Genomic DNA, 25,018 nt, shown 5'->3' with positions numbered 1-25,018 from the left:
TTTGCCTTGAAATGTAAACTAAAATGAAGATGAACCCAAGCTCTAAATACTTTTCCACCTTAGGCCCAGAAGGCCCACGCAGAGATTAACTAGAGCCTTGATATCTAGGGGTGTGACAGCCATAACAGAAGCCGAGCATGTCTCTCCAGGGATTCTGTTGCTGACTGAAGAATTGCCCGACAGAAGGAGCAGAGCGACACCACAGCTTTCTCTGGTTGCCAGGAAGACTGCTGAATGGGAGCTGTCTTAGCAGGGGGAGGGGAAGCAGTGATGAGCAAGTTGTGATGCAGAAAGTCTGTGACCTTGGGGGCTTTACTCTGTGTTACGACATCCACTGTACTCGAAAAACAGACCCTGAAGCATGTAGGTCAAAGGAGATCACTTTAGATTTGAGGTGTCAAATCTAAATCTGAGCTATGAATTGCTACCTCATTTCCTGGGTCCCTGGCCTCAGAAGTAACCAAGACAATAAACAATAATACATGATAGAGGAACATGTGATAGCCTTAAGGAAACCACTTAAAAGGATTTATAAGGATTGAAAATATGAAAATGATGGGCGAGATATGGTAGTTGTAGAAGACACACGAGAGAGCTGATGTGCACAATTTGAGTTTCTGCAGAAGAATAAAGAGCAAAGGAGCAGGGAAGCTCTTAAGTTTTCATCCTACAGATTAATTATTGGGTATCCACTGTGTGCCAGGCAGGCACCATGCGGGGACCAAGAAACTAGTGCCGAGCATAAACTCCCTCTTAGAGTTTAAGAATGGGGGGGGCCGCGGTGATTATAGAACCTTGTGAGCAAGACTACAGCTGAGAAAAATGCCCTCAGGAAAGGCACAGATCTTTGTGGACTGCGGTTAGATTTGACTTTGTGTGGAGGTCAGGCTTCTCTGAGGAGGGAGCATTGCAACTTATAAGAAATTTATACATGTTATAATCCAGTTCAGGTAACAGATGAAAAACTTAGACCAAACAATACTATATGTTGTAATTTCTATAATAAGAGATTGTTTTTAAAAGCTTATAGACTAGAAGGAAATATAGTCAATTCATGATCATTATTGCCTCTGGGGAGGGAGGAAAGAGATAGAAGTGAAGTGAGAACAAAGGAGAAACTAACTTTCTGGTGTCTTATTTCTTATTGAAAAAATATCTATATGCACCCCAGAACTTAAAAATAAAAATTAAAGAAAAATCAACAACATACCTAAAGCAAATATGACAAAATATTAACATTTGTTTATTCTGGGTGATACTTGTGGAATACTTTTTAGAATTTTTTTTAGCGTCTTTTTAATTTGTAAAGAGAGAGATCAAGAGAAGCCCCTTTTTGGCAGCAGGTGCAGTTCATGTGGGAAAGGAGCCCGGCAAGAGGAAGGCACCCCAGGCAGCCCGTGGGGCTCCGGCTGCAGTTGGGGAGTAGGCTGGGGGTCCAGAGCAGATGTGAGAGGACAGTTCAAGGCCATTCCAGGAATGCACATGCAAGTCCTTGGGTTAGAGGATGTAGCATACATACAGAAAGAAGTATAAGGATTCAGAGGAAACGTAGACAGTGAAATGGCAGGACTCGGGTGGATCAAATGTGGACAAGGTGTTGGGATTGACTGTGGGTGTCCAGCTCCTGCTGCTGGGTGAGTGGTGAAGATGTGAGTCCAGTAGGAGTTTTAAATTGGGCTGAGGGCATTTGAAAGCCCTCAGGCTTGATTTTGCTAAGGGAAAGAGATGGGAAAAAAAAAAAAAAAAAAATATATATATATATATATATATATATATATATGTATTAATATGTATATATGAGAAAAGGGTGAGGTTCCTCAAACTTTTGGAGGAGATGGGTCTCAAAGCACAAGCATTGGGATTAGGAGGAAAAATAGTTCCTCTGCTATAAAGAAGGGAGAAAGAGAGAATATAACCCTGTAGGTTTGCGTGTTTGGGACCAGGAAGATGAAAGATTTTATACCAAATGACTTCTATTTTTGTGTGGAGAGGTAGAGATCATCTGCTGAGATTGGGTGGGGGTGGGTGTTGGCAGTTGGAGGAAAATGGGGAAGTTTCAAACTAGTGGCTCTAGAGAGAAGGCAGGTGAGCTAAGTAGAGATAGAAATACAATTCCCAGAAATGTTACGTGGCTGGTGATTATGATTAGTCCCCCGGCTTCTCGAATGTGGGCAAGGGGAATGGGATGGTTAGGCTTAAGCCAGTTTTGGGGTCTTGACCAACAGGTGAGATGAAAAGACAGGGGCTGCAGGGTGCGGGCAGCAGTGGGGACACCGGCATGCTGATAGCAGTGCTATTGAAAGGATAAGCCCATGGGATCTGAACTGAAGCTGGAGGAAAGCGTACAAAGGAAGGAGTTGTGAGTTGCAGAAAAATGAGCAGTCAGTGGACTGGGGTTCCAGACAGGGCTAAGACAAGTTGCAGTGGAAGTGGTTGAACAAATCTGAAAAGAGGAGAGGAGGCTTTATTATCAGGTGTTTGAACAGGTGATTTGGGAGTTGGAGCAGTTCTGGCGATGACAGGATCCGAGGTGGAACCCCATCAAAAGTGGAGGAAGGGCCACTGGAGATGGAGGCAATCAGGAAGCTGGACTGAAGAAGTGTTTGGTGGGTTTTCCGCATGATGCTAAGCCATGGTAGGGTGGCCGAGCCCGAGATGGAGGGAAGACTGTTAGGTGAGGGCTGATTAGAATTGCATAGGTAGCAGTCTAAAGAGGGGGCCAGTGGTGTGGCTGATAACATAAATCTTAAAGGGGCAGGGTCTTTCTTTTGTTTTGCTTTCTAAAGAAGAATATGTACAAATTATGGTTTAAAAGGAGCAGTTGGGGCCGGCTGCAGTGGCTCTCGACTGTAATCCCAGCACTTTGGGAGGCTGAGGCTGGTGGATCACCTGAGGTCAGGAGTTCGAGACCAGCCTGGCCAACATGGCAAAACCCCGTCTCTACTAAAATTACAAAAGTTAGCCGGACGTGGTGGTGCACGCATGTAGTCCCAGCTACTGAGGAGGCTGAGGCAGGAGAATCACTTGAACCTGGGAGGCAGCGGTTGTAGTGAGCCAAGATCATGCTGTTGCACTCCAGCCTGGGAAACTGAACAAGACTCTGTCTCAAGAAAAAAAGAAAAAAAAAAAGCATTGGGAACAGGAGGAAGCTGACTTTGCAACCCTTGATTGCATAGAAAGACAAAGAGTTGGCCAGGCGCGGTGGTTCCTGCCTGTAATCCCAGCACTTTGGGAGGCCGAGGTGAGTGGATTGCCTGAGATTGGGAGTTCAAGACCAGCCTGACCAACATGGAGAAACCCCGTCTGTGCTAAAAATACAAAATTAGCCAGGTGTGGTGGCGTGTGCCTGTAATCCCAGCTACTCGGGAGGCTGAGGCAGGAGAATCGCTTGAACCTGGCAGGCAGAGGTTGTGGTGAGCCGAGATCACGCCATTGCACTCCAACCTGGGCAACAAGAGGAAACTCCATTTCAAAAAAAACGAAAAAGACAGATAGTTGTCCCTTGGGGGCTGCGAGGAAGAAGTGCTGTCCTCAGGAAGGAGAAACACGGAGATGGGGGAGCTCACCAAGAAGTGAAAGGGTGGTTCTGAGCCTAGTGTTGAGGACGGTAGACTCATGAAATGCAGATTCTGCACACACAACTCTACTCATACCAGACCCAGGACTGCAGAGTCACACCACATACCTGGAGGGTGGAGGACTCAGACACAGTGAACGATATAGCAGAAGAAAGTTGTTTTGAAATAAAGAACAGACTTCAGGCTTGCCTACTGAAAGTTATTACTAGGTCTCAGAAAAATATCTTTCCCAACAATGAAGTCTGAGATGTAGCCTTGTGAAAACACTGAAACCCAAGGATAAAGAATCCTGTAAACATCTGAGTGTGGAAACCCGAGTGTAGTCACCTTCAGGATGTGGGAGAGCAGTGGTGGGTGGGGGCTCGGGCTGGCGTCAGACTGCTTCACGCTGAGTCACACTTGGCGTTGGAAGGGAGTGGAGTGATGTCTGAAAAGTTCTGAGAGAGAGAATGTGTATGACTCAAATATTTCCTACCCTGTCAAGCTATTATTTTAAGTAAAGGAGTCCATGGACAGGGTTGTTCTAGAATGCGGCCATTGCAAACCTGTTGAGAAAAACTGCTTGATAGTTGAACCCTGCTGACCACGAGATAAATCCAAAGGAGGATTTAAGAATGGGAAAGCTGTTGTAATAGGACTTGTGGTGGGCATCAATCCCACTTCAGAACAACTGGATGTTTTGGTTGTAGATCATCATTTATATGTTTCAAGCCTTGAAAACATTTTATCACACAAATCTGGATGTTAGGAAGGGATGGTGCAAAGAAGGGTGTTGGCATCCTCCTCTCCGCACATAAGGCACCATCTCAAGCTAATGTAGGTTATTAAGTGAAGATCCTAACCTCTTAAAGGAATAATGTTGACAGTACATTAATAATGAAAAGTTCTAGGTGCTGTTCTTTTGATTTTTTTCCCCTTTATTGTACATTGTGAACATTTTTGTTACTTTGTTAGGATTTTGAAGGGGTTGTCAATAAGGTGTGAAATTGCTGGGGAGTTAGTTTTGTGATTTTTTTTTTTTTTTAAATCCTCATTGAGACCTCCGCTAACAGTGGTGAGAACCTTGCTTCTCTCAGTGCTGCGTGCCTGTGACATTCCCCCTCTTGCCCTGCTGATGTGTAGCTTCAGGTGAGAGTGCTGAGTTGCTAAGTTCTACTCTCAAATGTCTCCCTTTACATTTTGTATTTTAAGGTGTATTTTGATTACATGAGAAGCTGGATCCAAATGCTACAGCAATTACCTCAAGCATCCCATAGTTTAAAAAATCTGTTAGAAGAAGAATGGAATTTCACCAAAGAAATAACTCATTACATACGGGGAGGAGAAGCACAGGCCGGGAAGCTTTTCTGGTAGGAATCCTTGTGCTTCTGAACGCGGCGCTCACACCTTCTCACTCTCACAGCGTTTACTCACAGATTGTCTCCTATGTGTTTGTACGTTTAGTTACATGAAAATTGCGATTATCCATATCTCATATGTGCGCCCTCTTCCAAGTTTTGAGTGGTGTTTCTTAATCAGGGGTGATTTTTTTCCCCTTGGGGACATTGGGCCGTATCTGGAGACACTTGATGGTCATGACTGGGAAGATGCTCCTGGCAGTGAGTGGGCAGCGGGGAGGGAGGCTGCTGCGTGTTCACGGCACACAGAATGGCCCCACAGCAGGGTTATCCACTCAGATGTCAGCTTCGAACCTTAGAACTTCTGCCCTATAATGAACCCTTTTTCCCCCCTAATAGAAGGAAGGAGAACGTAAGTCCTTCAAGGGTAGAATGTACCCGCATATGTCAGTCTTGGTGGGAATGTGCAGAACTTAAGACGTATTTTAAGTGTATTTTTACTGCCACGGTTTGGGGAATGTAGTGCTCATCACAGACTCTCTTTATGAATTGGGTGTGCGTAGGGTGAGGGAATAGAAGTGTAAACAAGGGGGAATCATGAAGAGAGCAGTGCAGTCACAGGGCTGGTCTGTCAGTTCTAGGAAATGAACATCTTGCATGCAAGCTTGGGATCGCTTGGCACAGGCCGCATCTCCATGGTCTTTGCTGGTGGCCACTGCACCTCGGCCATGCTTTGACTCAAATGAGATCAGTGTCCTTCTGTGCTTTAGATTCTGCTGCTGTCTTTTGGCACCACCTTCTCCCACTTGTCTCATCAGCCATTTTATTTTCTGTTTCCCTTTTATAAAATATTACAAGAACATGCCTATTCTAGTCCTGGACCCCATTGCATTTTATCTGTTGTATTACAGCAGCAGCTTCTGCTGCCTACCCTGTCTCCCGGTTCCGTTGATGTGACTTCTGCAGGATTCTAGCTTTAGCTTTGTTCTTGACTCTGCTGATCTCTCCTGTGTTCACTCTCCCAGAATCTTGTATCCACTTCTCTGTTCTAATGGCCAGTTCTTTTTACATCCTCTCTCTTTGTTTGGAGTGGACAGTGAACTTGTTCTCCTCTCACAGCTTCATCCGTAAGGCCATAATCCCCAGGCTGTCTTTGCTTGTCTGTTCAGCTTGGTGCCCATAGTCAGCCTTTTTAAAAAGGGCATTCATTGTCTTTCGCAACATCTCTCCCCGCTTACTTTTCCATGATTCTGCTTTGCCTAATTCCTTCTGTTTGCATTTTCTGTTTCCGTCAAGCTTTGTTGAAAAAATGTTTTTAAAGGTTACTGTTTAGTTTCACTACAAATTCATGTTTAATATCACTGTACCCTCACTTCCTCTTGTCAGTCTTTGTGTTTCTATCTTTTGCTTGTCCTTCAAATTCCCTAGAGTGCAGTCTCTGGCCTTTGCCTTCATGATCCTTGCTCTGAGAAGCTCAAGGGCTTTTTCATTCTCCCTTCTTGTGAACAGTCCACTTTTATTGTAGTTCTGGACTCCACCTGCTTCAAACACTGTTTCTCCGAGGGTCAGTCAGTGTTGGAATCAACCCTGACTCTTTTGTTTACTGCACACACCACCTCGACTCTCTCTGGCTGTCCTTTGAGGGTATATCCAGAATCTGACCTCCGCCTCTCAAGCAGTCCACACTTCCACTCTTCCCAGGTTGTCATTTCTCATGTGTGTTACTGCAGTAGCTCTCTAAACAGTCTGCCTACTTCTGCCTGAAACCTCCTAGAGTTTATTCTCAACACTACAGCCAGAATGGTCTGGTTAAAGTATATGTTAGACCATTGTCTCCTCTCAGTTTCCCAGTGGCTCCCCATCTTACTCAGAAAACATAAGACTGCCTAACAATGGCCCACAAGGCCTGACATGGTCCGATTTCTCATTACATCTTTGTCCTCCTTCCAGACCCTCCTGTGCTCACTTCCCAGCCACAGTGGCTTCCTCACTGTCTCAGGCCAGGCGTGTTCCAGCCTCAGGCCCTTTTCACCAGCCTGCCCCTCTCCGTGGAGTGCTCTTCCTCCCAGTTATTTTCATGACTTGTTTCCCCACTTCCTTCAGGTGTTTATCCAGATGTTACCTTCTCAGTATTTTTAAGATGGAAATTCCTACTCACAACTCCTTAGCTTTTTTCTCATTCCTTTTCTCCATAGCACTTACCAATAACCTGAAATACATTTCCCATTTTTGTTTTATTTATTGTTTTTCTCCATCCACTGGAGGACTTGTACCAGTTTTGTTTGCTGCTGCTTAGTACATAATAGGCACTCAATATTTGTTGAATAAGTACATTCTAGTTTTTTTTATATAATGTTCTTTTTTTTTTTTTTTTTGAGACGGAGTCTCGCTCTGTCACCCGGACTGGAGTGCAGTGGCCGGATCTCAGCTCACTGCAAGCTCCGCCTCCCGGGTTTACACCATTCTCCTGCCTCAGCCTCCCGAGTAGCTGGGACTACAGGCGCCAGCCACCTCGCCCGGCTAGCTTTTTGTATTTTTTAGTAGAGACAGGGTTTCACCGTGTTAGCCAGGATGGTCTTGAACTCCTGACCTCGTGATCCGCCCGTCTCAGCCTCCCAAAGTGCTGGGATTACAGGCTTGAGCCACCGCGCCCGGCCGCTATAATGTTCTTTTTAAAAGCATGTTTCCAATCAGACCCCTTTCCCAATAAGATATTTTAAAATTTACTCTCTCTGCTTATCAAATGCCAAACTAATGAGCATGACATCCATTGCCCTCCACAGCGTGGCCCCAGGACTTTCCCCTGTCCGTTTGTAGCTTAAATACCCACTACTCTTCAGATCGGATGATTTTCTTTTTTCACGAACATGCTTGCTTGACCGCATCTTCATGCTTTTTAATCATATTTATTGTTCTTCCTGGACTCTCCTTCCTCCTTTTCCATGTTCTTCTTCGCAGATTTTCCTCTTCCCGGTATTAGTCCACCTGTTAAAATTCTGCATTTGCCTGCAAGGCCCACTGCAGGGCTTTCTGGACATGAAGGCATGCCTTCAGCTGGGTCTGAAACCGTACCTTCGTGGGGGTTGGTCTTTCTCCTCCTCCGACAAGCCTAGCACTTAACTCCTGCCACATCTGATATATTGGTTCTATACTTACCTGCTCTCTGTTACTAGATCATAAGTTCTTTTCCTTGAACATCCTAAGTCAGTAAACTGTTGTTGAATTTTACTTCACTCATTTAGATTCATTTTATATACTGGGGTGTACATTTTAACACTAGTATTTAGAATTGTGTACTCAATGAGAAGGATCAGTCACATAGAGTGTTTCATGTTTAGTCACTATGCAAAGCTAATTGTGGGGGAAATTCGTAAGAACAGTTGCAGTTAAGGAATTCACTTTCCCCCTTATCCTTAGTTTGAGGCCATTTTATACCATTTTCAACATTTAAGATAGAAATAACATTTGTGTACTAATCCCGTAGCTACTATGAATCAGTTTAAGATTTTAAGGTTTATAGTGAGATACTGTGGTAATAGAACAAAGGTAGGTACATGCCATAATCCAGATTTCTACTTTTCCACATCTATGGTTTTATATTAAAAGAAGAGAAATTTTTCATTTTTGATTTTTAAACTATTACAGTAGCTGAGCCTTTCAAGTTTCTCCGTCAAGAATTAGGCTATGAGTGGGGACAATTTTTCTTCTCTGTTTTATTTTTATTTTTGTTCCCTTAGTGACATTGCAGGAATGCTGCTGAAATCTACAGGAAGTTTTTTAGAATTTGGCTTACAGGAGAGCTGTGCTGAATTTTGGACTAGTGCGGATGATAGCAGTGCTTCCGACGAAATCAGGTTGGAGTTGTGCTTCCTTTCCTCTTCCACTTCTTATCTCGTTGTTTTCTTCCTCTTGGTGAGATCCTAGAAGGAGCGTTGTTCAAACCAAATTGTGCTGGCCTAGAAGCATTTGGGCAGTAGATGTAAAGGGGTTTATTTATAACTGTCTTGTCTTTTCATGTGATTTCTTAGTTATGGTTTTATGTGAAATTGTCTTTGAAGGGGAACTTAAAATTTATTTAGCGTGATAAAAATAGTGCTCACTGGCTGGGCTCGGTGGCTCACACCTGTAATCCCAGCACTTCGGGAGGCCGAGGTGGGTGAATCACGAGGTCAGGAGTTCAAGACCAGCCTGGCCAAGATGGTGAAACCTCGTCTCTACTACAAATACAAAAAAAATTAACTGGGCATGGTGGCACACGCCCGTAATCCCAGTTATTCGGGAGGTTGAGGCAGAGAATTTCTTGAACCCAGGAGGCAGAGGTTGCAGTGAGCTGAGATCGCACCACTGCACTCCAGCCTGGGCGGCAGAGCGAGACTCCATCCAAAAAAAAAAAAAAAGCTAACTTAAGATAAAGAGATAAGGTTGATAAGGTTGACTAGAAAAAAATGAGTAGAATTTTCTTGATCTACATTGTCTGGGATGCCTTTGTATTAGTTTCTGTTCTTAAAAAATCTATGTAGTGGTCCATTAATGATATTTGGTACATTTTTATTCTTAGTATATTCCTTCTGTTGAACTTTAAACTTAAGTGTATGAAACTGGTTTCTCTGTTGAAATTCCTCCAATTCTGTGTGGATAGTATTCAGGTCAAACCTTTTGAAATTGCTACTCTTTGTGGCATATATATCAGGCATATAGCAACTTTGTGGCCGTATAATCACCAAGGTCATATGATTCAAATTTAGGGAATGCTCGAATAGAACTGACTTCTCCAAAGCTAAAATGTTTTCGCTCACCATTCAAGGTTTGATGAAAAACACATTTTGAGTTTCAGAACACCTGGTATGTTTTTATGCCAAGGTTAAAGAAAGAAGTTCCCACATGGGTTCTCACCTGGGAAAATATTAAATAGCTGAGAAATGGAATAAATAAGTTTGTAGATCTTACAGTTTTGAGAGCTAACATGGTGGGTTCAAAATAACTCCAAGCATGTAGATTCCAAATAAACATGAGAAGTCAGGAATGAAGATGGTGAACTAGAGAGTGGCCCTCATGACACTGTTTACTCATGATAGATCTAAAAGGGGGGGCAATGGGCAGTGTTGGAGCCGCTTCTGGCTTGAGGGAGCTGATCATGTACATCTCTTCCCATTTCATTGCTCAGTAACATCATACTGCTGCCTTGAAATTAGCTAAAATGGGAATATTTACACCACAGAAATCAGCGTGCACTGTGTAAGATAGTTATTTAGGGGCAGCCAGTTGTTAAATATTTCCCAGACCACACTGGATATTTCTTTTTAGATTATGAGCCAGGAGTTAAGAACTTAACCTGAAACTCCAAGAAATGATCATAATGAAATCTTAAGAAAATTGAGCTTCCTCTTATTTGAAGGTTATTCAATGTGCCCTGCTTACATTGAAAGGATATGAATATTTTCTACAAAACTGTCAGGAGCAGGCTTCTGAATGTTTTGACTACATCCTCAATAATTGTTTGTTCCCATTTAAAAATCTGCAGTCTTTATTTATTACTGTGATTTGGAATTTGCTTCATCTTTGTTGTTAAATCCCTCTTGCACCTCTGGGGTATTCCCTACTGTGTTCTAACTGGCCTTGAATCCACTTGGCAGGAGGTCTGTTATAGAGATCAGCCGAGCCCTGAAGGAGCTCTTCCATGAAGCCAGAGAAAGGGCCTCCAAAGCACTTGGATTTGCTAAAATGTTGAGAAAGGTGAGCTTGCAATCCTGATTGATTAGTACCTTTTATCTTATTTTTCTTTTATCTTATTTTTTTAATGCTAACCCTAAAGAAGTTTCTTTGTAACTGTGATCCTAGGACCTGGAAATAGCAGCAGAATTCAGGCTTTCAGCCCCAGTTAGAGACCTCCTGGATGTTCTGAAATTAAAACAGTATGTCAAGGTAAGTACTTCAGATGGTGTGATTGAAACATTTTGCCTTTCTTCCTTTATTTTAAAACAGGCAAACTTTTTCTTGAAGGTCCAAATAATAAATATTACAGGCTCTGAAGGCTGTACCACAACTCCAGTTGTAAGACTGTCCTGTAATTCACTAGTGGAATAATGAAAGTCTTTTTCATACTTGACTTACTAACTTGTCTTAAGAGTGTAGATAAATACTAAAAAATTTACTCATGCTGTTTATTAATTTAGTTACACATATTTAAAATAGTGTGTATAAGGAGATATATTTATTTTAAATAGTGGTTTTGTTTTTCACCCTTATATTTCCTGATGCATTTCAAAGGTTTTACAGTGAATCTTTAACGTCAAGATCCTGATCATCACTAGAGCCACTTTTTGAGTCAGCAGCTTTACTCCACTTTAAGTTGTTTGAGATTTAGCACTGTTAGAATCCGTATGTGGGCCGGACGCGGTGGCTCAAGCCTGTAATCCCAGCACTTTGGGAGGCCGAGACGGGCGGATCACGAGGTCCGGAGATCGAGACCATCCTGGCTAACACGGTGAAACCCCGTCTCTACTAAAAATACAAAAACTAGCCGGGCGAGGTGGCAGGCGCCTGTAGTCCCAGCTACTCGGGAGGCTGAGGCAGGAGAATGGCGTAAACCCGGGAGGCGGAGCTTGCAGTGAGCTGAGATCTGGCCACTGCACTCCAGTCCGGGCGACAGAGCGAGACTCCGCCTCAAAAAAAAAAAAAAAAAAAAAAGAATCCGTATGTGATGTCATCACTGAACATTTTATCCCAAGCCCACAGTTTAATCCCACTCCTATACTGAGAGTGGGAGGCATGACCTGCATCTTGCCACCACATGTGTACCCTTTGAGAAACTGATCTCAAGGAGCCTTCTTATGATGACTCCCTGGCTCCCTGCCCTGGAATAATTAGAGAATCTGTATTAACAATTTTTGCCTTTTTCCCAAGCCAGGTGATTTTCTGTAAGCATCACAAACTAGCAGTGGTTGAGGTTTTTTCAGGCTGTCTTGCCTCCCCCTCGAGTATTTTCTTTGTTGTTAAAAAGAAAGCAGTGAGGAGGATGTCCAGTAATCGGGGAGACTCTGTAAGGCCTCTCCTCCAGTGCGTTCACAGACTCCTGCCTCCTCCAGTCACACTGAACCCAGCTTCCTTCCTGCAGTTCCCTCACTGCTCCAATTCGTGCCCTTCCCACATCCCCTCCCCAAACCTGCCTCTGCTTTCCTAGGTTCATTTGTTTGTTTTAAATAACATATTTCTCTAATGTACAATGTTCCTTAAGATTTTGGATTATTTCTTTTGCAGGTACAAATTCCTGGGTTAGAAAACTTGCAAGTGTTTGTTCCAGACACTCTTGCTGAGGAGAAGAGTATCATTTTGCAGTTACTCAATGCAGCCGCAGGAAAGGACTGTTCAAAAGATTCAGACGACGTACTCATCGATGCCTATCTGCTTCTGACCAAGCACGGTGATCGAGCCCGTGATTCAGAGGACAGCTGGGGCACGTGGGAGACACAGCCTGTCAAAGTCGTGCCTCAGGTGGAGACTGTTGACACCCTGAGAAGCATGCAGGTACATCTCACCTCCGACTTCTCAGCAGTGTTACTTAAAGGACTTTTAGTAAGAATGAACTGTTAGCCGCTCATGAATGAGGGGTGCAGCTACCCTAGTAATCACAAGTATATACTTCCCAAAAATATGCCTCAGTGTGTTAATAGGTAATTTTGCAGCGTAATTTGTACAATATATCATTCTGTTAAGTTAAATTATTCTGGAATATTTGAAATAAACCGTCTTTCTGGTTTATATCTTTTCTTAGTTCAGTCATGTAGTTAGACCTGTGGAGCTATGATCTAAAAGAAATTATGTCACTAATATAATTTGTAGTTCTAGAAATCCCAGTTCTCCAAGTATTCAGGTTTACTGGTTATTTAATTTTCACTTTTTATAGTGAAGATTGTCCCCTCCCTACCTAACAGGGACCTTGTGACAGTTTCTATAACTCATTAGTTATAAACTGTGAGAAGCTTTCTCATTTATCTGTGTTCAGCTTAGGAACAGTCATGGTGAGTGTTCATATGCACCTTGAGCTCAGTCTCACAAGAACTGAGTATACACTGGCCTGCTGTGTCCCTTCACCCCAACAACTCTGCTTTTATATTCCGTCTCAGTGAATGGTTCCACTTCACTCACATGTTTAAACCAGAAGTGTGACAGCTAATATAAATTCAGCCTCCCACCTTTGCAGTTAATACCTTGCCAGAAGCATTTCCAGTCAATGATCCTTTCCCTGCATCCCCAGAGCAGCTTCTATAGTCAGAACTTTACCATCCCTCTCCTGAACTATTGCAGTTTCTTACTTTGAGTTTCCCTGCTTCAAACCTCACCTTCTGTCTCTCCAATTCTGTGTTTGTTTTTGTACTTCCAGAATGATCATTATAATACATCTGATTGCATCACAGATATACTTAAAATACTGCAAGGATTCTTTATCTCTTGAAGAACAAAAGTAATAAAGTCTTGATTTCTTAATGTTTTATACATTATAATACATCTGATTGCATCACAGATCTACTTAAAATACTGCAAGGATTCTTTATCTCTTGAAGAACAAAAGTAATAAAGTCTTGATTTCTTAATGTTTTATATAAGGCCCTTCAATTGATGTCTCTTATTCCTACATTTTCCTTCTTCACACTGCTCCAGTACACACACGCACACTCACACTCTGCACTAGCAGTACTCAACACTTGAAGTTCTAGGATAGCTCAAAGATGTCCTGCCTGCAGTCCTGAGGGGTTCTTCTCCATGGTGCTGAATATTCCAGCTGTCAATGCCCACTGAAGTGTGTTGCTATGTAGGAGAAGCTTTGCTTAAAAATGACTTTCTGATCAGATGGTTGTTGGCCTGGTATCCCTGAGATTGGCATTGTTTTTGGACTGGTGTTGAACTAGAATAACAACTAGTAACTGGGTTGGTTTTTGTGTCCTGTGCTTGATTTTCCTCCCAGGTGGATAATCTTTTACTAGTTGTCATGCAGTCTGCCCATCTCACAATTCAGAGAAAAGCTTTCCAGCAGTCCATTGAGGGACTTATGACTTTGTGCCAGGAGCAGACATCCAGTCAGCCGGTCATCGCCAAAGCTTTGCAGCAACTGAAGGTATCACACTGTTCTCTACATTAGCTGAGATTTTTCCTTTTTGATGAAATACTGTGGAAGAGTCAGTGTGTGGTAATGTGTGTAAGGTAATATCATCCAAGGAACTTGAGCTCTTAAATTGCCCACCCACTCACCTCTCTTCCCAATACATATTTTCTTACGTCTAAACTACAGATTCTGAGATTCCTGAAGCTGTAGAACTTTGTAGTTGGAAAGGATAGAGAATTGAACTTTATGTAACTTATTCATGATGACTACATGACTGGCTAGTGGCAAAGTTGAAAATTTAGGAATATAGGTCTCTTCATTCCCAGTGTAAATTTCATTCTCCTTTCACAATCTCCAGTATTTACTAGAGGTATTCCATATCAGTAGTGTGTAATAGAAGATTTATTGTTTTGCTTAATAAATCAACCAAATTAAACATAATAGAAAAAAGTTGCAGAGAAGCACAAAGGCCTTTCAAAGTTTATAACAAGCCACAGCCTGGCTGTCTTTTTCCGTTATTTTCTGTTTTTGACACTTTCTATTTTGTATCCCATGTATCCGTCTTGATCTCATCCACACTTTTGCAGGCAATCAGTTACGTCTTCTCACTCACATTAAGGCTTAACTTCTTGAAGAAGAAGCACTCTCTGAAGTTACAAGTCATTTCATAAACATTTGTTTTTCTTCTGTCAGTCTGATTTGTCTAATTTATCTATAAACATTTATTAACTAAATATTTAGGTTCTCTCTCTTTATAGATTGCTGGAAGAATATTTTGTAACCATAGTAAGGGAATTGCCTGATGGAGACCTTGTATGCACTCATGTGTAAGGGTAGAAAGGGAGACCAATTTGGAGCTATTGTGTTGCCGACAGAGGTGACGAAAGCTCGAGCTATGGCAGGGCTTCTCAGCCTCTTCAGTGTGGACATTTGGGCCGGTAATTCTTTGTTGTGGAGGTCCGTCCTGTGCATTCCAGGACGTTTAGCAACATTCCTGGCCTCTACTTACCATATCCCAGTACATTCCACTTTTTCCTCCAAATTTTGACAGTCTAAAACTTCTCTGGACAATGTCTCCAGACGCTGAGGGGAGGGCGAAAAATCCACCCCAGAAGAGAACCCCTGGACTAGGAAGTAGCAGGGAAATGAGGACAGCCTGATTCGAGGACACCGTGGAAGTCGTCTAGAAGTACGTGGGCTTTTTCACTCTGTGGAATTGCACCCGTACTTATGGTTGAGCAACCGTCCAAGAGGAGAAAACAACAGGTGGTTGATGTATAAAAATATTGAAGATAAAAGCATCTATTCCAAGAGCAGATTACAACTAGACTGTATCATTTTAAATGCATTTTTTCTCTTCTACAGAATGTCAAATAAAATGACATAATTTCTTCTATATTTGGTAATTCCTTTTGATAACTAAAAGTGGCCGAATTGTTTTGTAGTGGTTAATGTCAGTGTGATGATGAACGAAATCTTTCTTTAAAATGTTTGTAAGTATTGTATGATTTGCTTCGTTTTGCATTAATCCCGGTTTGGACTCTTTAGAGTGATGCATTAGAGCTATGCAACAGAATAAGCAATGCCATTGACCGCGTGGACCACATGTTCACATCAGAATTCGATGCTGAAGTTGATGAATCTGAATCTGTCACCTTGCAACAGTACTACCGAGAAGCAATGATTCAGGGGTACAATTTTGGATTTGAGGTAGGTTCAAAATAAGAGGAAACACACACTACAGTTTAGTAATTGCTTGATAACTTACAGAAAGTTTTAGGAACCTTTTACAGTAAATCGGATATTGTAATCACAGCGTAATCAAGAATATCATCTTATATCACTGCTGTGTATCGGAGATGTTACTGTACTTTTAAACTGTTAGGTAGTTGTCTGACTTTTATTTGGTGCCAACAGGCCAACTACTTAACATTTTAAAACTTTAAAGAGGTGTTTTATATCATGAAAGCACATTCTTAATTTAAACTCAGGAGTGAAATATTTATGAAACTGCATATTGAAACACTATACTTTCCATAATTCTTCATAATATTCAAAATATAGAAATTTTAATTGGATTTCACTTTTTGTTTTTAGAAAACATTTTAAACAGACATGGCATTATAGTGTGTGGTATTATTTAATGATCATTTTCTTAATTTTGATATACATGAAATCTTCTTACAGTATCATAAAGAAGTTGTTCGTTTGATGTCTGGGGAGTTCAGACAGAAGATAGGAGACAAATATATAAGCTTTGCCCGGAAGTGGATGAATTATGTCCTGACTAAATGTGAGAGTGGTAGAGGTACAAGACCCAGGTAATGACCAAGTAGGATATTTCTGAAATACGTCATGTGGGGTTGGGAGTATTTGTTCATATATGTCCTATGGGATTTTTTTTGAGCAGATGACACAGAAGGGAGCACCCTAAACTCTTTGGTGATCAGGTTGTTTTTTTTTTTATGGAAAAATATATAGGGAAAACTACATAATTCTTGGGGAAAAAATTTTTTAAAAATTTGTTCCAAATTGGAGTTGTCTTTAAGGGAACTCATGTTCTCCTTTGACAAGTCTTCCTGATGACTAATGTTTTTTCCTCCCTCATGAAATTTATTCATTAAGAAACTGTTTTGGAATTTGCAGGGGTGAAATGGGTGAATCATCTGTGAGGCTCAATAGTAGCTCCACTAAAGTAAACATAGTTATTAAAGTGTCATGACTATGTGAAAAATAGCTGAGCGTTCTGTAATTTGTAATGGAGGGGTAGCATGGGGCACTTTTTAAAAGTCATTAAGCAATTTCTCCAAGTTGCTGTGCCTGAGACTCAAGTAGGAACTTTGTGTTACAAAATTCATAAATAATTGTTGAATTACAAATAAATAATTGTTGAATTACAGATGGCACCTATCATGTCTAAAATCCTCTTCCATGCTTCCTATTGGTTTCAAAACAAAATTAAATTTTAAAAAATTATTCTCCTTTCCAAAAGGTCACACTGTAAACTTACTGAACCCAGGCAAAAAAAAAAAAAAAAGTGTTTTGTCCTAAATAGTAATTATAATTATGTCACTTTTCAGTATTGTACAGTCTAAAACTGCTACAGCACTGTCTTGGTTGTTTTGTGATTGCTGAACTTTTTCATGTACCAGGTGGGCGACTCAAGGATTTGATTTTCTACAAGCAATTGAACCTGCCTTTATTTCAGCTTTACCAGAAGATGACTTCTTGGTATGGAATATTCTAAAGGTTTTTTCATTATAAAATAAGCCAGTCACTCTTTATTTTCTGGTTGTGTATGTTTTATATGTAATAGTGGTTTTTTTTTTTTTTTTTTGAGACACAGTCTCGCCCTGTCACCCAGGCTGAAGTGCAGTGGCTGGATTTCGGCTCACTGCGAGCTCCGCCTCCCGGGTTCACGCCATTCTCCTGCCTCAGCCTCCCGAGTAGCTGGGACTACAGGCGCCTGCCACCTCGCCCGGCTAGTTTTTTGTATTTTTTAGTAGAGACGGGGTTTCACCGGGTTAGCCAGGATGGTCTCGATCTGCTGACCTCGTGATCAGCCCGTCTCGGCCTCCCAAAGTGCTGGGATTACAGGCTTGAGCCACCGCGCCCGGCCGTAATAGTGGTTCTTACATATTTTTCATGTAATGATAATGCTGAGAAATTTAAAGTACTCCTCATAGCAGAGTAAGATATTTTTTTCTTTTTGTAACATTAGTGTTCAACTAAATCAATGTCTAGTTTGTAAACCCTGGCCCTTCTAACATATTTGATAGTTTTATATTTTTACTGCTATCGTAGCTGCTGCTTTGGGGCAGAACAAAAATTAGCTCTTTTACCTCAGTGTGCATCATTTGAGAGCATCTCGCTCATGTTAAATATTATCACTGTTAGTCTGATAAATGTCATCAGATTAGCATGATGTTGCTCATAGTGTGAATTCATTTATTTTATTCTCCCAGTAGTAGAGACAATTACATGAGAAGTTCTTTGCTTGTACACATTATTGTGTTATGGGAAGTTGACAGCTAATTTGCTTTTACTTACAAAAAATGAAATACACAGTATTATTTTAAATTACATACAGTTTGTGTTTATACCTATTTTCTTTTAAGCTAACTGAAAATAGTTTGGGTAGCATGTTTTTAAAAATACACTGAAAATTAATTTGTGCTACTTCCATAATTAAGAAAGCATGCCTGTTTTCTCTACTTTTCCCAATTTCTTTTGGTTTTTAGAGTTTACAAGCCTTGATGAATGAATGTATTGGCCATGTCATAGGAAAACCACACAGCCCTGTTACAGGTTTGTACCTTGGTAAGACAGCCGTTACAGCATTTCTTCTGGAACACAATGACTTGAGTGGACAAATCCTCTTGTAATTGCAGTCGTTTAAAATGGTATAAGAGGTGTCTTAATAATATTTAGGAAAACGACAATGAGAGGGACAGAAATGAGGTGTGTAGACAGGTAACTCCACAGCAATCTTTCTACATCCGACAGGAAGATTAAAACGTCAGCCATAAGCTATTCCATGCTGGCCAGCAGTGTTCAATTAATACATTTGTTTCTATGCCAGTATACCATTCTTTTCCCCCTTACCATCTTTTCTGATGGGGAGGAAAGACTGGAGGAGGGTGTTGTCTGCCAAGCAGGAGAAACCACCCCTGCTACAGGTGGCTGCAGATCACTTCCCTGTCCCTCCTTCCTCACCTTTGAGGACAGCAGTGTCCATTTCTCCACAGCTGTCCCAAGTACCCACTTTCCCACCAGCTGTAGTAAATTCTGATTTGGTTTTACTTTTTAAAAAATCAAGTTAAGGTATGCTGCTATATATATTACTTTAATTACAATTTTTGATTACAGTTTATGTACAATGTTACAGTCATATTGATTAATGCTTTTACAGTGTATATTGGAATGTTGATAACAAAATATATGTCAAAAAAAGCTATGTCTTATGCCATTCTTGAGATAGTTTGTAAATAAAACAAAACTGTATTTATAGTAAACACCCAAAAATGAAAACTTAGAAATTTTATGCAATTTAAATTACACAAAATATAATTCATAAATGGTAAATTTATTGAACATCAACTATATTTCATATAGGGTACTTGCTAGCTACAGAAAATTAGTAGAATGGGTTTTAATTGTTGGTTTTTTAATCTTCAGTTCATACCTCTTTTTCTCCCAAGGTTGAGGCTTTTGCCTAAGCATATTATGAATAATTTTGATTTTCTGATCTCTTAAGACATTCATGTTTCTCTAAGAACACGATTGATAGTTCAGTAAGAATTACTTAAAAAATATTTTATTACATAAGGAATCGTTTTCATTGTGGAAAAATTACAACATAGAAAAAGTATCTAGAAAAATATGGAAGATGTACATTTAGAAAATTTATCAATGTAGAAAAAAGATGACAAAAGACCAAAGAAAACTGACTCATACTTCCTTAATCCGGGTAACATCTGAGTCGCTCATCTTTCAGTATGCCTGCCACTCCACCCTGCAGTGGGACAGTTCATTAATAGCGCTCTCTGGAGACCCACATGGTCCTCTGTCCTCTCAGCCACTGTGGGTTAGTGGAACGAACTGTGGGGACCTGGACAGCAATTGACCTGGGGCTGCTCATTTAACGTCATTGAGCCTCCCTTTTTAATGAGTGAACTGGATGCTAATGAGGATTAAATAAGTAATAACATTGTATAAATTCTAGTGTTCCATACACAACAAGGGTCATCATTTGATTTTGTGTTGTTTTCTTACAAAAGTAATGAATGAAAATGAGAGCACATCAACTGTCATTTTGTTACTACTGCTTACTTTCTTCCTTTCCCTCTGTTGTAAGCGCATAACAAATAACAACCTGGTATGTAAGCTTCCATATTTTCTGTAGATTCATATAATCACACAAATACATTCTACCTGTACCTTTCTCTGCGAGCATTTCATCACACAGTCATTTATAGGGTGGTTTGTTTACAATTGTAGAAATGTTTCTGTGTCAACAGGTATCGATCTCACTGGTTCTTTTCATTGGCCACACTGTGGCTGTCATGAATGTACTGTAATTCTTTCTACCATTTTTTTTATGGGCTTTTTTTGTTTTGGCCATGAAAAGCATCTCTATAATCAGTGTTTACCAATAGTGAAATGTGAACATCCATTTTGTTTATTAGCGATTTGAATTTTCTTTCCAATGAAGTGGAAAGTTTTGCAGTGTTACGTATACCTACTATTAAAATAATTGCTTTGTTTCATGCAAAACATATATGTGCACATGGTTTTTTTTTAAACAGAATGTCTTTATTTGTAGGAAAATTTTTACTAATTTTTGACTAGTTCCCAGTGTCTTTGCTTAATTACTCACCAAATCATTTTTTTTTTCTTTTAACCTTTGTTACTATTGAATGTCTTCCATTTGCCATTGTAATAGCTAGGATAATGAATCAGAGAGACAAATTGCCTGAGGTTTTTTTGTTAACAGTCCCTTTAAAGTTTTGTAAATTCTGCAAGGGAACTTCAGATCTCTCCATTTTTACTACTTCTGTCTCTCGTTTCACCTTATTAATAGGAAACAAAATCATGAAGAAACAGGTTAGGATAAAACTTATTTGGGGTAAAACATATATAGACTGAAAGTATTAACATGAAGAGAAAATATGACATTAAAAAAATACTAAGGAGGGTTAAAACAGATTGTTAAAAGTCAAGAAGAGAAAAAGCATGTTACGGAGAGTAGGCAAAATATAACACATGTCCGTTAATATTGACATCTAGTTATTGGGAAAGTGGAATTGTCAGCATATTTGTAATCACTAGATAAGAGCTCTAATTTTAAATTTTATCTAGTTTTAAATTTTTATTTTAAATTTTATTCATATTTATCTATTACCAGAATATGTAAAAGAAAAAGAGAAGAAAACATACTCTTGAAAAAAATAATGACTCAGTTAAATCTACCTGATCTGGTTTAAAGGAACTGGAGTAAAACTCCGTGCACTCAGGAAAATGACAGCAACCTCAAAGGCAGGACCTCTCAAAATGTCACCAGTGACCACAATCTTTTTAACGTGTAGATAACATAAGAACTCCTTATTATTAGGAGTATCTCTAAAATGAGTTAAATCATTTGTTTAGCTTACATTATGTATGTTTTACTCCAGTATTTTAAAAATGTTTTTTGATGGAGAAAACTGTAAATATATAATAGGGCTTTACTGACTTTTAAAAAGTGACATTTTCCATAATATTTGTATATGTAATATTATTTTTTACTTATATAAATGGACTTACCTTGGTCATTGGCCAAAATAAGTGACATTCCATTTTCCATTTGACTGTTTGGTTTGATGATTTTCTGTGGACCATATTAACAAGTTGCATTTGTTGCCATTTTTGCTGGCAGCCATTCATCGGAACAGCCCCCGTCCTATGAAGGTACCTCGATGCCATAGTGACCCTCCTAACCCACACCTCATTATCCCCACTCCAGAGGGATTCAGGTATTTGGTGCTTGTCTAGTCATTTGCTTTACAGAGTGCTCTCCGATATGCATGCTGATACTTTTGAAACTACTAGATGCTTGCTCTGAGAGCTAAATACCTTTTCCGCGTTGTTCGTACATTTGTAAAAGCTCTTTCTTGCATTATCTTGAAGCCTTTAGTCGCAAAAGAAAAAGATATGCAAATTTAAAACAGACCTGTACCTTTCAAGATAACTTCATTTCTCAGCTTATTTATAACCTCAAGCTACTAAATGCTTTCAGGCTTTGGAGTCATTTTTTCCTTTCCTGCCTTTGAAAAATAACCTTCGGAAAACAAATTTGAATGTGGATAGTGTAGTCAACATTTGAAAACAATACGAAATACCACTAGAAGTGGAGAAAAACTGGAATGACTTTTCCAGATTCAATTTTTATCTGCATATGTAATTACAAAGCAACGTAAACACTAAGCGAATTCAGAAACTATAGTACATTCACGATAACTGCCTTGAATGTGGTGGCATTTCTGCATCTTGAGGTAGTGAGCACCTTCTCTCGCTGTATAATCACTTTTTAAAAGTGTAATTTTATTTAACAATATTTGCTAGATAAGGACCACAGTTTTTTTTTTTTTTTTTTTTTTTTTTTTTTAAAGCTGTGTGGGGACCAGGGTGCAGTGACTCACGCCTTTAATTCCAGCACTCTAGGAGGCCGAGGCGGGAGGATCTCTTGAGCACGGGAGTTGGAGAACAGCTTGGGCAATGTAGCAAAACATCGTCTCCACAGAAAATACAACAAAGATAATAGCTGGGTGTAGTGGCCTTTGCCTGTAGTCCCAGCTACTCGGGAGGCTGAAGCAAGGAGGATCACTTGAGCCCAGGAGGTCAAGGCTGCAGTGAGCTATGATTGCGCCACTGCACTCCAGTCTGGGCAACAGAGTGCGATGCTGTCTCAAAAAAAAGAAAAGCTTTGAAGTTAGGTTTTTTCTTTTTTACACCTAGACTCAAATCTCAAAGAACAATTTGCATTTTATATTTTTAAACATATTTCACCCCCTTGCCATAATTTATTTTTAATTGAAAAAGATTTTCAAGTCCATTCCCTCTTCTCACATGTGTTCCTGAAGCTTTTCTTCTTGTCTTAGCACTCGGAGCGTGCCTTCCGACGCGCGGAGCCACGGCAGCCCTGCTGCTGCTGCTGCTGCTGTTGCTGCCAGTCGGCCCAGCCCCTCTGGTGGCGACTCTGCGCTGCCCAAATCCATCAGCAGTGCCCATGATACCAGGTAGTCTCACCCCACCAGCGTCCCGTACCCTCATCACCCCTCACATGGGCTTGCACAGTGACCAGAGCATTAGGGTGTGTGCTGGCTGTGGCTGGGCTTCTTTGCTGTGGTGTGTGAGTGATGCTGTAGGGCCTTCTGCAGGTTGTCACAGCCTGAAGGCTCTGTCACCGACCAGCACAAATAGATACTTGTCTGATGTCAGTATTTCTTTGGAGCTGATATTAGCCAAAATGTCCAAAGACTTTGCGAAGAATAACTTGATGGAGTATCCTAGGAAAGGACTGGTCCACAGCAGAAGGGGACATGAGCATTTTGCTTCATGGAGCCTGGAGTCATGAGGTGGTTAAAAGATGACATCTAGTTAATGATCTGAGGTGGTAACATTTTATTTTTTGGGGAAGAGCAGTTTTCTAACCAAATATTCTATTTTAAATAATTGTTGATTAGAAGTAGTTTATAGAACTGGAAAAATGAGTTCATGGGGTTTGTATGTCATATGGACAATAGATCAGTACTTGAGAGAACTCTCAGACAACTTGGCAAGCCCCAGAATAGTTAAGTCTCGCATTGTCTTTTGTATTAGTAAGGAGGGTCTTGTAGGTTTTCCCATTCTAGTTATATTTTGGCAGAGGATTTCATCATGTTCTCCTATCCTAAGTGGAGGAAAAGCTGTTGTTCTCTCTAAATTTCACCCGTATACCTAAGTAGGAGGAATGCTGTCAGTATTCCCATCTTCCAGTGCGAGTCAAACCAAACTATTTAGGTTGAGGGTATCTGATCTTAAAAGATCAACTTGTGATAGAACCTGGGGCTCTGTGTTCAGCTCTGAGGAGAAAATAGTAGAGTTATCAGGAAGATGATGCCTGGCTTTAGATTTTAAAATAGACTAAAATGTTTTTACACTTACTTTAATAACAGTCTAAAATTTCTACAAATATTTGCAGTCTTTTCACTCATTAATTAATACTTCTAAATTTTAGTGAGAAATGTCTATAACCTAAAAAATGTCAAAGTATTTTACAGCTTAAGCAGTCAACTAAAAAAATTAACAACATTGAACAAATTCCCATTTAGCTTCCTAATTTTTATATTTAGAGCTTTTCATGGCTAATATCTTCATATATGCTTTTATATCCCTATGAGGGCTGCCAAAACTGTCTTCTTTATTCATGCAGTACAGACTGAAGTGCTTTGGTCTAAAACACAGTCATAATTGAGGAGAGTGCTGGCCCCCTGTGGCTCCTGCCTCCCACACCTGCTGTGTCCATGTTCACACGAGACTGCTCCTGAACTGGATAATGGGGAGTGACCTCCCTCTTTTGAAAGGTTGATATGCTGTGTTTTAAGGCATTTATAAGTTGGTAGTGTGGTACATTACGTGTATTTTAGTATAAGAGTTAAATACTACAGTTGGCCTTTTCATGGAGTTTAGTCTTTGCATAAGCAGTTTTTCAGCATTTCATCTTAAATGCGTAGCATTTCATAAGTATTCATCTTAAGTTTATACATACTTAGACAATCTTGGATGTTTAGAAATTTTAATGGTATCATAGTGTGCTATCTTGAAGGATATTTTTTACATAGGATTCCCGTTCACTTTATGACCCTGTGTGTGTGTGTGAGACAGTAGGTAGAAAAGAGCACAGCCACGTGAAGAGGTGTGGGTGGTCATCAGACTCCCTGCTGCATTCAAGCCCTGCGTAAGCCTCAGTGCCTTCACAGTGAGCCTGGTTCATGGGCCCGTGAGTCACTGGTGGATTCGGCTCACTGCTCCTGAGGCAAACTTCACAGACCCGAGGTCTTGTTTCTCAACACAGCTGTGGGTTTGTGAATGTGCCACGGGGAGGCAGAATGACACCAGTGTGTGCATCCCTGCCACAGCCATGGGGTATAGCCCTCGCCTGTCTTACAGATACTTCAACCAAAGTTCAACTTCAATTGACCCTAGAGGTTTCGATAAGTATTTTTAATTGATTTTACTTTACCTAGGAAATACCTCTTCGGGGCTTACCTTACCATCATTTGTACAAACACTTTGCAGTGGTGCTGTTGCTGAGGCTTGCTCCTGCTGTCTCTCAAGAGCTGATGGCAAATGTTTGAGAAATTTTGCAAGTTGTTATACCACAGAAATTGGCAAACTCTACAACTCACCTCCCCATCCCCCACATCCCCCTCCAGAGCTAGTTGTTCGACATTCCCCAATATGCCACTTCATGAGTATATGTT

The 25,018-nt window shown here is 40.5% G+C and overlaps 1 protein-coding gene across 4 annotated transcripts in view; it reads left to right on the top strand.

Moving 5' to 3' along the window:
* MAP3K4 (mitogen-activated protein kinase kinase kinase 4) overlaps nt 1-25,018 on the top strand; it is a 129,468-nt gene that overhangs the window by 87,438 nt on the left and 17,012 nt on the right. The window contains exons 6-17 of one of the 4 annotated variants that reach the window (XM_030929027.1): nt 4,770-4,927; nt 8,653-8,769; nt 10,549-10,648; nt 10,754-10,837; nt 12,173-12,439; nt 13,878-14,027; nt 15,564-15,725; nt 16,203-16,336; nt 17,168-17,246; nt 18,257-18,323; nt 21,433-21,529; nt 22,655-22,792. In XM_030929027.1, the coding sequence (XP_030784887.1) occupies nt 4,770-4,927; nt 8,653-8,769; nt 10,549-10,648; nt 10,754-10,837; nt 12,173-12,439; nt 13,878-14,027; nt 15,564-15,725; nt 16,203-16,336; nt 17,168-17,246; nt 18,257-18,323; nt 21,433-21,529; nt 22,655-22,792 (1,553 nt within the window). Of the gene's footprint in view, nt 1-4,769; nt 4,928-8,652; nt 8,770-10,548; nt 10,649-10,753; nt 10,838-12,172; nt 12,440-13,877; nt 14,028-15,563; nt 15,726-16,202; nt 16,337-17,167; nt 17,247-18,256; nt 18,336-21,432; nt 21,530-22,654; nt 22,793-25,018 lie in introns of all 4 variants that reach the window. The other 3 variants (XM_010373156.2, XM_010373155.2, XM_010373154.2) reach the window with 3 other exon arrangements.

The sequence above is a fragment of the Rhinopithecus roxellana genome, chromosome 4, assembly GCF_007565055.1.
Source record: "Rhinopithecus roxellana isolate Shanxi Qingling chromosome 4, ASM756505v1, whole genome shotgun sequence".
Lineage (NCBI taxonomy): Eukaryota > Metazoa > Chordata > Mammalia > Primates > Cercopithecidae > Rhinopithecus > Rhinopithecus roxellana.
Note: the sequence above shows the minus strand (reverse complement) of the source record. Positions and strands in the feature narration are given on the sequence as shown.